The 13,033-nt window shown below is 44.6% G+C and overlaps 1 protein-coding gene across 1 annotated transcript in view; it reads left to right on the top strand.

The window, feature by feature from the left end:
• Positions 1–674, top strand: part of LOC119349045 (pseudo histidine-containing phosphotransfer protein 5-like) — a 2,801-nt gene extending 2,127 nt beyond the window's left edge. The window contains exons 5-6 of the mRNA XM_037617055.1: positions 122–194; positions 296–674. Of these exons, the coding sequence (XP_037472952.1) occupies positions 122–194; positions 296–349 (127 nt within the window). The 3' untranslated portion in view covers positions 350–674. The remainder of the gene's footprint in view (positions 1–121; positions 195–295) is intronic.
• The last annotated feature ends 12,359 nt before the right edge of the window (positions 675–13,033 follow it).

The raw sequence follows: 13,033 nt of genomic DNA, 5'->3' as shown, positions 1-13,033 counted from the left end.
TTTGAGGGTCCCTGTTTAATTAGTTGGTTAGCATGTCGACATGTGGTTTTCTATCCAAAGTATACAGATTAATCACTACCGACGCGTCTTCTTTCATCCATATTAATATATTATTATGCAGTTGCAGGAGAACTTTCCAGAAAGTGAAGAGGGAGCACGCTATCCTTAGGCAGAAGCTGGAGTCCTATTTCCAGGTAATCTTTGTCATCCCCAGCTTCATCTCTTGGGAGCTGCCCATCATGGTGCTCATCTGATCTCGCCGCGTGTTCTAATAACATGACATGGCCACACGCAGCTGCTGCGACAGGCCGATCCTGCCAGGACCGCGACCAGGCCTGGAAGCATGTAAAGCGCTGGCCGCTGGCGCTTTACAGGGAGATGAACCAGTATATATCTCTATATGGGATCGTTGCAGAGAAAGAAGACCCAGGAACAGGAGACATGCCTGGTACTGCCATGGGTGCTAGCTAGTTCATTGATGCCTGAAAGATACCATATAATGATCATAAAAAAAAGTACTCTATCATACTATAATCATAAGGACGCCATGTTGGTGTCCTGTGTCTGATATAGTCGTATCATGTCATGTCCGCGCTTATGTACGATAAATAAAACCAACCGAGCTTGCAAGTGTCTGTTGTTAATTAATTATTTACAACAAGCTTGTGAATGAATGTTTGCGCAACAGCTAGCTGGAAAGCAATAGTCATATTTTTCTTTATCCTCTCAAGGCGCCATTGAATAAAGTTGACTACACATTTGATCCCCTCACTTGACCAAAACTGTGAAAAAAATTACACTATGAACACATTGATTCTTCCCTTTGATTGAAATCTATTACTCGTTGTTCTTTTTATTTGATTTAGTCGTCATTTTTTATGTGCGATCTTTGTAGAGAACCAGTAAATCTTTTTTGCTTCGCCTTTATCTGCCCTTATTGTCCAGACTGCAACGGGTTGTTGTGCGGAGTTGAAATTAATCTCATGTGCGTCGGTGACCACTGATGTGGTAGGCTGAAGTTGAGTGTTAGGACCGCCTGAGAGGTTGCGATGGCTCTAATCAACGTCTGATGGACATTACTGAGCTAACGGGGGAACAGTTGAGAAATCTCTGTGATGGGCATGACTGAGCTACCAAGGATATGTCTCACTATGCCAAACTTGTTGCAGGGGGTATTGATTGATTGATTTGTTTACATGCGCCCGCTTTGTGGCCTGACTGTTAAGTCGCAACCACTCTGGGGGCGAGGCAGGCAGAGATGATAAAAGGGAAACCAAGATGAACTCCAAAGTGCGGAAGAAGGGAGGGGGAAAAACTTCGCGCCGACTCAAACTTTTGCCTCTGCTCGCAAGAAACCCACTTGACCATTTGGGATGTACTCCATCCGTTCCAAAATATCGAAAGTTTCGTGTTTGTCCCAAGTCAAAAAAATATATACTTTTGACCAAGAATAATAAAAAATATACCAACATCTAAAGCGCATAACTAATATTTTTTTAGATACTCCCTCCGTCCACTATTATAATATGTTTAAGATATTTATATATGGACTATATACGGATTAAAATGAGTGAGCAAACACACTGAAATGTGTCTATGTAGATCTGATTCAGAAAAAGTTAGTACATCTTATAATAGTGAACGAAAGGAGTACATCATAACACATATTTCTATACTATATATATTTGTTGTTGTGGATATTAGTAAATTTTATTATAAACTTGATCAAACTTAAAAAATATTGACTTAGGACAAAGCTAGTACCTCGGATATGGTGTGGTGGCCTCCCCCACCTGATTATATTAAGATAACGTCGACTTTGACTTTGTGGAGAGCATTAGCGCCGCGAGCATGAAGATTGGTTGCTAGAACTCTTATGGCGATTTATCATATCTTTGTGGGACTTTATCGGGCGGTGCACTAGTGTGGATGAAGCGGAGCTTCGGGCGTGCATTCATAGGTCTTTATATGGGTGTTACACTTCACAAGCTTGTTAATTTGGAGAGTGGTTGTTTTGTGGCTTCCTTGTTTGAAATGAGATCTTGGACAGCCCCCCTGTCGTTGATCTGAAGAAGGGAGTGCTGAGCATCACTAGGCTTCTCCAAAACTTTAAGCTGAAAGTGCTATTTTGTTCCTAAGCTCACATGTACTCAAGTGAAAAGTAAATTCCAAAACAAAACTCAAAAAATTCTGATATCTTTTGACAATCAACATTGATGAGTGTTTCACTTGCACGCAAATTTTCCTGATGGAATTACATTCACCCATGCCAAAAAAATAAAATCGGTGCTTTAAAATGGTTTAAAAATTAGTCTTTTGAGTATTATTTTTTCTAGATCTCCATTTTTGGAGCATCTTTTTTTTCATTTTCCTGACCTCCATGAATGTCATCCAATCAGGAAATTTTGTACGCTAGTGAAACATTCATCATTGTTTATAACATTTTAAAAAAATCTTTTGGATTTTAGGTTCAGCCAGGTGCATGTGAGCTTCGGATTAGAGACTCGGTGCCCAGCTTTAAGCTATATAAAATTAATCGTCGGGCCAATGGGATGGCGTGTGAGATTGCGAAGTTGAATTTTGATAATAATCTTGATCATGTTCTTCTTAATAATTTTCGTCCTATGTGCCTTATGTTGTAAGGATGGATTGTAATAACCTTTTAATAAATCAATATATGATGGTGTTCTTTTAATAAAGAACCCTAGAATCGTTCGATACTGTGCTGGTACCTGGTTGCTTGAAGAGAAGAAACAATTGTGGTACTAATTAAACATCAGTACAGCCGCCTCCTCCCCAATTAGGGTTTCTCCGCCTCTCACTGACGCTGCCGCCGGTCCGCCTCATCTCCGGTGGCCTTAGGGCCATGGGGCGCGGTGGATCCCGACCCTTGCTAGTGGAAGGGCTCCGTTTTTAGATGTGTCTTTGAGATTTGTTAGGGTTTGTGTCCTGCTCAGGAAGGAGAGACGGTAGAGGCTCCCTGAAGATGGAATAAGATTCTCCCTGCCTATCCCTCGTTTCGGTGGTGCGTCTAGCATTGTCGGTGGATGTGTGGAGTTGTGTTTCCGACGGATCTGTACTTGATGGATTTGCTCGGATCTGTTCGTCGTTCGTCTACGTTCGTGTGTCTTCACGTTGGATCCTTCCGATCTACGCTACTCTTCACCGGCGGCGGTCAACCGCGTAGCCAGGCTGAAGCCACGCCCCGGGCCAACAGCATTGGTACAGTGCAAAATAGTGCCAAACAGTGATTCTATAGCTACATTCAACCAAGTATCAGCCGACCACGCCCCAGGCCATGGCCCTGGTAGCCTGGGGCCTGGCTACGCCCCTGGCGGCGGTTGATGTTCTGATGCGCTGGTCCTATGAGGCCTTAGCACGACGACTTCCCGGATGTTTAGTACAACATGTTTTGTCCGACTCCGATGAGGGAGGGGCGATGACGGCGACACGCCTCTAGCTCGTTTCAGTGCTTGTAATTGTGCTAGGTGGTCTATGAATCTGGATGTAATTTTTATTATTTTCTGGTGTTCATGCTTCTATGATTGAAAATGAATACATTGGATATTTTTAAAAAAAATGGATGAAACCGTCGGCATTCAGTCCAAAGAAGAAAAAAAACAGTTGGGTTCGTATTCAGTTCAATGGCCGGCCCGGCGGGAACACGGTTCAACTGCTTGAACGCGTCAGCGCAGCCAAACGTGCCGGCCATCAAGTGGGCCCCTCGGCCGCCCGCCATCCCCTTTCTCTCCAGCGCTTCCAAACTTCGAAAAGTGTGTGCCGCCCACGCCGTCAGGACGCTTCACTTGACGCCGTCAGTTTGTCTCAAAAAAAAAAACTTGACGCCGTCAGTTCATCCATCAGCCCTTCGTGCCAAAGCGTATTGATCAAAGCTGCTGCTCGTTGCTGGAGTATCGATCAAAGCTGCACTCCGGTACATTGAAACATTCCACGGATCCCTCTTTCTATCAAGGAAAAGTATACTGATACTTTTTCCAGCGTTCCTATTTTTTAATCTTTTGCTCTGCGGTCAGTGGCGGAGCCAGCACCCGGCGAGCCGGGGCGGCTGCCCGGGCTCCCATGCTCCATGTGCATGTAACTCTAGTATAAAATAATGGTTTGATTAACAGTTTGTTTGAGCAAAAGCTAATTAAACTTGCAGTAGTTAGAACTTGCCCAGGCTCTAAGCTTGAGCTGGCTCCGCCACTGTCTGTGGTGATGTAGTTGTGCCACGTGTAAGGCTTTTTAAAAAAAAACATTGACTTGAGTTTTCTGATGATCTTAGTTATTACTCCCTCCGTCCCATAATATAAGAACGTTTTTGACAAAAATGTTCTTATATTATGAGACGGAGGGAGTAGTTTTATTGTTTCTTGGTTCCGTTTTCAGCAATGGAAATGGGGCTGGGCCAGGTGTTCGGAAAAACGTAGTCTTGTTATTTTGACCAAACTTGAAATTTGGTCTAAAATCACTTTATATGTCTTCTTTATTGAGTTATTCGGCACACTCATTAGCGAACCAAACAAAACAGAAGCATGTGTTTATAATGCTTAAGAAAACTGTTATGTGATATCATCGGAGTATTCATATGACGAGCCATACATTAGACTGGGACGAGGGTAATTGAACTGTTCAATTTTTAATTGTTAGTAATGGGGCCTAGAAAATGGATTTGACTGACCTATGAAGTTATGTTGTGTGTTCTAGATTTGAAGTCCTTTTGCGTTTCCCCTGAGATTGGATTTGTTACTTTCCAGTTGATGTTGAGTAAATACTTGTTGAAGCGGCAGTCCAACATAAGCAAGTACAATACTCAATACACATTTCTATTCCCTACGCAGCCGCCACCTCCTCCATACGTAGCCGCCACCTCCTCTCAAAAAGCTTAGGATTCTTGCCTTCCGTCGCCACTGCCGGTCTGTCTCGTCTCCAGTGGCCTGAGAGCCATGGGAGCGTGGTGGATTTCGGCCCCTGTCGGCGGGAGAGCTCCGTTTGTAGATTTTTCTTTTAGTTTTTTTATGGTTTATGTCTTGTTCAAGAAGGTGACACGGCGGCGGGAAGATGAAATAATGTTCGCTCCACCTAGCCCCTGTCCCGGTGGTGCGTCTAGCATCGTCGGAGGGTGTATAGAGGCGTGTCTCCGACGGATCTCAAATGATTCGGTTGGTGCTTGTCTTTGATGAATCTACTCGGTTCCGGTCTTTGTTCGTCTACGTTCATGTGTCTTTTGGTTGGTTCCTTCCAATCTACACGTCTCTTCATCACCGGCGGTTGCTGTTCTGGCGTGCTTGTCCTATGGGGCCTTCGCACGATGACTTTCCGACTATCTGCTACAACAAGTTTTGTCTGGCTCCAACGAGGGAGGGGCGATGATGGCGGCGCGCCTTCGACTCGCTTCAGCGCTTTAGTCATCGATAGGTGGTCTACGAATCTGGATGTAATAATAATTTTTTTTATATTTGTTGTATGGACATGATTAAAGATGTATAGATTAGAAGTTTTTGCGAAAAAATACTCCTTCCATTTCATAATGTAGTGTGTATAAATTTTCTGAAAAGTCAATCTCTTCAAACTTTGACCAAGTATATAAATATTACTATTTATATCTACAGTGTCAAATATATAAAATATAAAACTATATGTTATGGTGAATCTAGTGATATATGTTTGACAATGAAGATATGAAAGTTTTTCTCCATAAACTTGGTCAAAGTTTGTGCAGTTTGACTTTAATATACTACATTGTGAAATGGAAGGAGTACTTGCTAACCCATAGGACAAAAATAATCTACTCAAACATATTGAAGATGTGAAAAATCATCATATAATTACTAATATCGTCCAATACCATGTTCAAGTAAGGGATTATAACGAGTTGCGGGAGAGTGGACCATTGAATAGAGAGGGAGGGAGGTGATGGAGATGCATGTCGGTGAAGACAACGACGTTGCTGGAGACGATCACCGTGATGATGGTTACCTGATACGTCCATTTTGTATCATGTTTTTATATCGATATTTATTGCAATATGGGATGTTACTACACATTATGTCACATGACTTATGCCTTTTCTCTCTCTTATTTTACAAGGTTTACATGAAGAGGGAGAATGCCGCCAGTTGGATTCTGGGCTGAAAAGGGAGCAAATATTAGAGACCTATTCTGCACAACTCCAAAAGTCTTGAAACTCCACGAAAGTCAGTTTTGGAATATATTAAAAATATTGGACAAAGAAAGCACCAGAGGGGGGCCACCCACTGTCCACGAGGGTGGAGGGCATGCCCTACCCCCCGGGCACGCCCCTGCCTCGTGGGCCACCTGGCAGCCCCCCGATGCCCATCTTCTGGTATAAGGTGTCTTTTGCCCTGGAAAAAAATCTTAAGGAAGCTTTCGGGAAGAAGCGCCGCCTCGAGGCGGAACCTCGCGGAACCAATCTAGGGCTCCGGCGAAGCTGTTCTGCCTGGGAAACATCCCTCCAGGAGGGGGAAATCGTCGCCATCATCATCACCATCGTCATCTCATCGAGAGGGGGTCAATCTCCATCAACATCTTCACCAGCACCATCTCCTATCAAACCCTAGTTCATCTCTTGTATCTGATCTTTGTCTCAAAACCTCGGATTGGTACCTGTGGGTTGCTAGTAGTGTTGATTACTCCTTGTAGTTGATGCTAGTTGGTTTATTTGGTGGAAGATCATATGTTCAGATCCTTTATGCATATTAATACCCCTCTGATTATGAACATGAATAAGATTTGTGAGTAGTTACGTTTGTTCCTGAAGACATGGGAGAAGTCTTGTTATAAGTAGTCATGTGAATTTGGTATTCGTTCGATATTTTGATGAGTGTATGTTGTCTTTCCTCTAGTGGTGTTATGTGAACGTCGACTACATGAAACTTCACCATTATTTGGGCCTAAGAGAAGGCATTGGGAAGTAATAAGTAGATGATGAGTTGCTAGAGTGACAGAAGCTTAAACCCTAGTTTATGAGTTGCTTCGTAAGGGGCTGATTTGGATCCATATGTTTCATGCTATGGTTACACTAGTAGAAAAGGGGGCAATGGTCCAGGCTGGGTCAGCCCATTAGTCCCGGTTCAATCTAGAACTGAGACCAATGGGGGCATTGGACCCGGTTCGTGAGCCTCGGGGGCCGGCCGGGCCACGTGGGCCATTGGTCCTGGTTCGTCTGGACCTTTTGGTCCCGATTGGTGGGACGAACCGGGACCAATGTGCCTTGCTCCTGGCCCACCACCATTGGACCCGGTTGGTCGCCTGAACCGGGACCAAAGACTTCCCTTTAGTCCCGGTTCAAGCCATGAACCGGGACCAATCAGTTGCCTATATATACCCCGCGAGCAGAGCACTCTCACTGCTCTGTTTTTTGTGGCATGCGAGGAGGGAGCTTTGTGGTGCTCTAGCTCACCTCCTATGCACACAAGGTGTTCGATGGAATGCCCAAGCCGCACTACTTAAGCTTTCTCCTCTCCAAGCTCCACCTCCAAGCTCCATTTTCCTTAATATTTGTCTAGGTTTAGCGGTCCGTCACGTCCCGTCCCCGTCTTCACCGTCGTCGATCGCCCGCGCCGATCTCGTCGCCGGCACCACCGTGGTGAGCCTCTTACTTGTATGTTTATATAGATACTTATATAATTTTCTTACTTTTTCATCTTATATAGTGCGATGGTTTTGGTATCCGCCCCCGTCGGCCCTCGTCCTGTCTATGATTCAGATGTGGTATATATTATCTTTTCATAACTATTGGTTCATTTATTGTTTATCACAATTATGCCGACCAACGTGACATAGATTTTATTTATCTAGGAGGTTGTTGAACCGGAAATTCCAACTGACCCTATTGTCGAGAGGTTAAATTTAGTTGAAGAAGAAAACAATTTGTTGAAGGAAAAAAATAGAAAAATTGAGGAGGAGAAGATGATATTGGAGTTGCATGTTGCGGATGTCATCGATGATCACAAGATCAAGATGGATGCAATGCGCTTGAAGATTAGAAAGATTAGAAAATATGCCATTCATATCGAGGCTTGGTATCATTATGCCGTTGGATCAGTTGTTACATTGGTTGCGATTATGATCGCATTTGTTTTCGCATTGAAATGTTTTACATAGTTTCAGTGTATGGTTTAATTAATTTAGATGCTCTGCAGAGCTTTATGTTGTTAGATGAGAACTATGTATGTACTTTGGTTTTAGTGTGATGATGAACTTCTATTAATTTGGTTTTAGTGTTCTGTAATGATTTTTGACACACTTAATTATATATAATGCACGCAGATGAACCGGCAATGGATGTACGGTTCAAGACACACCTCCGAGTACATTAAGGGTGTGCATGGTTTTCTCGAAGTGGCTGAGGCAAACAAGCAGAATGGTTTTATGTGTTGTCCATGCCCTATATGTGGGAATACGAAGTCTTACTCTGTCCGGAAAATCCTCCACACCCACCTGCTTTACAAGGGTTTCATGCCACACTATAATGTTTGGACGAGGCACGGAGAAATAGGGGTTATGATGGAAGACGACAAAGAAGAAGAGTATGATGACAACTATGTGCCCCCTGAATACGGTGATGCTACTGAACATCAAGAGAAACCAGACGATGTGCACGATGATGCTGCAACGGGCGAAGCTGCTGAAGATCAAGAGGAACCAGACGATGTGCCCGATGATGATGATCTCCGCCGGGTCATTGTCGATGCAAGGACGCAATGCGAAAGTCAAAAGGAGGAGCTGAAGTTCGATCGCATGTTAGAGGACCACAAAAAAGGGTTGTACCCCAATTGCGAAGATGGCAACACAAAGCTCGGTACCGTAATGGAATTGCTGCAGTGGAAGGCAGAGAATGCTGTGCCTGACAAAGGATTTGAGAAGCTACTAAAAATATTGAAGAAGAAGCTTCCAAAGGATAACGAATTGCCCGACAGTACATACGCAGCAAAGAAGGTCGTATGCCCTCTAGGATTGGAGGTGCAGGAGATACATGCATGCCCTAATGACTGCATCCTCTACCGTGGTGCGTACAAGGATCTGAACGCATGCCCGGTATGCGATGCATTACGGTATAAGATCAAACGAGATGACCCTGGTGATGTTGACGGCGAGCCCCCCAGGAAGAGGGTTCCTGCGAAAGTGATATGGTATGCTCCTATAATACCACGGTTGAAACGTCTGTTCAGAAACGGAGAGCATGCCAAGTTGATGCGATGGCACAGTGAGGACCGTAAGAAAGACGGGAAGTTGAGAGCACCCGCTGACGGGTCGCAGTGGAGAAAAATCGAGAGAAAGTACTGGGATGAGTTTGCAAGTGAGCCAAGGAAGGTATGGTTTGCTTTAAGCGCGGATGGCATTAATCCTTTCGGGGAGCAGAGCAGCAATCACAACACCTGGCCCGTGACTCTATGTATGTATAACCTTCCTCCTTGGATGTGCATGAAGCGAAAGTTCATTATGATGCCAGTTCTCATCCAAGGCCCTAAGCAACCCGGCAACGACATTGATGTGTACCTAAGGCCATTAGTTGAAGAACTTTTACAGCTGTGGAATGGAAACGGTGTACGTACGTGGGATGAGCACAAACAGGAGGAATTTTACCTAAAGGCGTTGCTGTTCGTGACCATCAACGATTGGCCCGCTCTCAGTAACCTTTCAGGACAGACAAACAAGGGATACCACGCATGCACGCACTGTTTACTTGACACCGATAGTATATACCTGGCAAGCTGCAGGAAGAATGTGTACCTGGGTCATCATCGATTTCTTCCGACCAACCATCAATGTCGAAAGAAAGGCAATCATTTCAAAGGTGAGGCAGATCACCGGAAGAAGCCCGCCATGCGCACCGGTGATCACGTACTTGCTATGGTCAATGATTTACACGTAATCTTTGGAAAGGGTCCCAACGGACTAGCTGTTCCGAGTGACGCTGGGGACACGCACCCATGTGGAAGAAGAAATCTATATTTTGGGACCTACCCTACTGGAAAGACCTAGAGGTCCGCTCTTCGATCGACGTGATGCACGTGACGAAGAACCTTTGCGTGAACCTGCTAGGCTTCTTGGGCATGTATGGGAAGACAAAAGATACAGCTGAGGCACGGGAGGACCTGCAACGTTTGCACGAAAAAGACGGCATGCCTCCAAAGCAGTATGAAGGTCCTACCAGCTATGCTCTTACCAAAGAAGAGAAGGAAATCTTCTTTGAATGACTGCTTAGTATGAAGGTCCCGACTGGCTTCTCGTCGAATATAAAAGGAATAATAAATATGGCAGAGAAAAAGTTTCAGAACCTAAAGTCTCATGACTGCCACGTGATTATGACACAACTGCTTCCGGTTGCATTGAGGGGGCTTCTACCGGAAAACGTCTGATTAGCCATTGTGAAGCTATGTGCATTCCTCAATTCAATCTCTCAGAAGGTGATCGATCCAGAAATCATACCAAGGCTAAGGAGTGATATGGTGCAATGTCTTGTCAGTTCCGAGCTGGTGTTCCCACCATCCTTCTTCAATATCATGACGCACGTCCTAGTTCATCTAGTTGACGAGATTGTCATTCTGGGGCCCGTATTTCTACACAATATGTACCCCTTTGAGAGGTTCATGGGAGTCCTAAAGAAATATGTCTGTAACCGCGCTAGGCCAGAAGGAAGCATCTCCATGGGCCATCAAACAGAGGATGTCATCGGGTTTTGTGTTGACTTCATTCCTGGCCTTAAGAAGATAGGTCTCCCTCAATCGCGGTATGAGGGGAGACTGACTGGAAAAGGCACGCTTGGAAGGGACTCAATAATATGCAGGGACGGATATTCTTGGTCTCAAGCACGCTACACAGTTCTACAGAACTCTACCTTGGTGACCCCGTATGTCAATGAACACAAGAACAGTCTGCGCTCCGAACACCCAGAGCAGTGCGACGACTGGATTACATGTGAACACATCAGGACTTTCAGCAGTTGGTTGGAAGCACGTCTCAGAGGTTTTTGTGACAACACTGTTTGTGATGAGCTGTACTTGTTGTTCAGGGGACCATCTTCGACTGTTACGATTTGGAAAGGATACGAGATAAATGGGAATAGATTTTACACGATTGACCAAGATCAAAAGAGCACCAACCAAAACAGCGGTGTCCGCTTTGATGCAACAACCGAGAGGGGAAAGGACACATATTATGGTTACATAGTGGACATATGGGAACTTGACTACGGACATGATTTTAAGGTCCCTTTGTTTAAGTGCAAATGGGCCAATCTGTCAGGAGGCGGGGTACAGGTAGACCCACAGTACGGAATGACAACAGTGGATCTGAAAAATCTTGGATACACTGACAAACCGTTTGTCCTAGCCAATGATGTGGCACAGGTTATCTAAGTGAAGGACATGTCTACCAGACCGAGTAAGAGAAAAGATAAGGAAGCGAATACATCATACGATGAGCCAAAGCACCACATAGTTCTTTCAGGAAAAAGGGACATCGTGGGAGTGGAGGACAAGACAGACATGTCTGAAGATTATGAAAAGTTTCATGAAATTCCTCCCTTCAAAGTCAAGGCTGACCCCAGCATCCTGATAAACGATGAAGATTATCCATGGTTACGGCGCAATAAGCAAATGACACAAGCGAAGAAAAAGTGAAGACTTTCTCCTGCAACTATTATGATGATACCATGCCAACTTTGTAACTGACGAGTATGATACCATTGTCCGTTTTGTATATGCACATGCTATGTGTGGGTCAATTTATGATACCATGCCAACTTTCAACTTTTTCAGAGTTCATTTGAAATGCTTTAATGTCTTATGGTTCGGCCCTCGTAATAATTAAAAATAGCAACAATAAGTATTTTGTTGTAAGTAGAAACAAAATAAAATAAATAAAGCAAGAAAGAAAACAAAAAAACAAAAAAAGTGTTTTCAAATTTGAAGAGTAATGGCCGTAACAGAAAGTTTATAATTTTCCTAAAACTAAAAGCAAAAAGAATTAAAAAATAAAGCAAAAAACAAAAGAAAATAAATAATGCAGAAAACAAAACAAAAAAACAACAATAAGTATTTTGTTGTAAGTAGAAACAAAATAAAATAAATAAAGCAAGAAAGAAAACAAAAAAACAAAAAAGTGTTTTCAAATTTGAAAAGTAATGGCACTAACAGAAAGTTTATAATTTTCCTAAAACTAAAAGCAAAAAGAATTAAAAAATAAAGCAAAAAACAAAAGAAAATAAATAATGCAGAAAACAAAACAAAAAAACTGGAAAAAAATAAAAATAGCAACAATAAGTAAGGAAAACAAAAAAAATGCCTCCTACTAGGCCCCCATGACCTGAATACGACTTGAAACCCTACTATGGGTCAGGATTCAGGCCCGCAGTAGGCCCAGAAGGCCCATCAGTCAAAGCAGTAGCAAGTAGGCCCGTAAGCCTGCAGTGGAGAGGAGCTTGAGAGGGGTGCGACAGTGGGGCTTATAAACCACTGCGCGCCCCTCTCAACTAGCGAGGTGAGACTAAACTTTGACCGCGACGCGGGCAACACAGGGGCCTTTGGTCCCGGTTGATGGCTCCAACCGAGACTAAAGGGGGTGCATTGGTACCGGTTCGTGGCCCCAACAGGTACCAATGCCCACCCTTTAGTCCCGGTTGGTGCCACCAACCGGGACCAAAGGCCTCTTTCAGCAGCGGGAAGCGGCGGCCTTTAGTCCCGGTTGGAGGCACCAACCGAGACTAAAGGGGGCATTAGTCCCGGTTGGAGCCACCAACCGGGACCAATGCTCTTGCTATATATACAGGACTTAGCAGTTTTCGCCAAAACCCATCTCTTTCTTCTCGCCCCGACGCCTCTGCTCCTCGTCACCGTCGCCGCCGAGCCCTGCCCCGACGCCGTCAGGTTGGTCCAGCTCGCCGTCGCCGCCGCCGAGCCACTGCCCCGACACTGTCGCTGCGCCCGCCGCCCCTGCCGACCCCGACACCATCGTCGTCGCCGCACGCGCCACCGGCCGTTCCCCGACCCCGTCGCCGTCGCCGCGC

Source organism: Triticum dicoccoides, chromosome 1B, assembly GCF_002162155.2.
Source record: "Triticum dicoccoides isolate Atlit2015 ecotype Zavitan chromosome 1B, WEW_v2.0, whole genome shotgun sequence".
Lineage (NCBI taxonomy): Eukaryota > Viridiplantae > Streptophyta > Magnoliopsida > Poales > Poaceae > Triticum > Triticum dicoccoides.
Note: the sequence above shows the minus strand (reverse complement) of the source record. Positions and strands in the feature narration are given on the sequence as shown.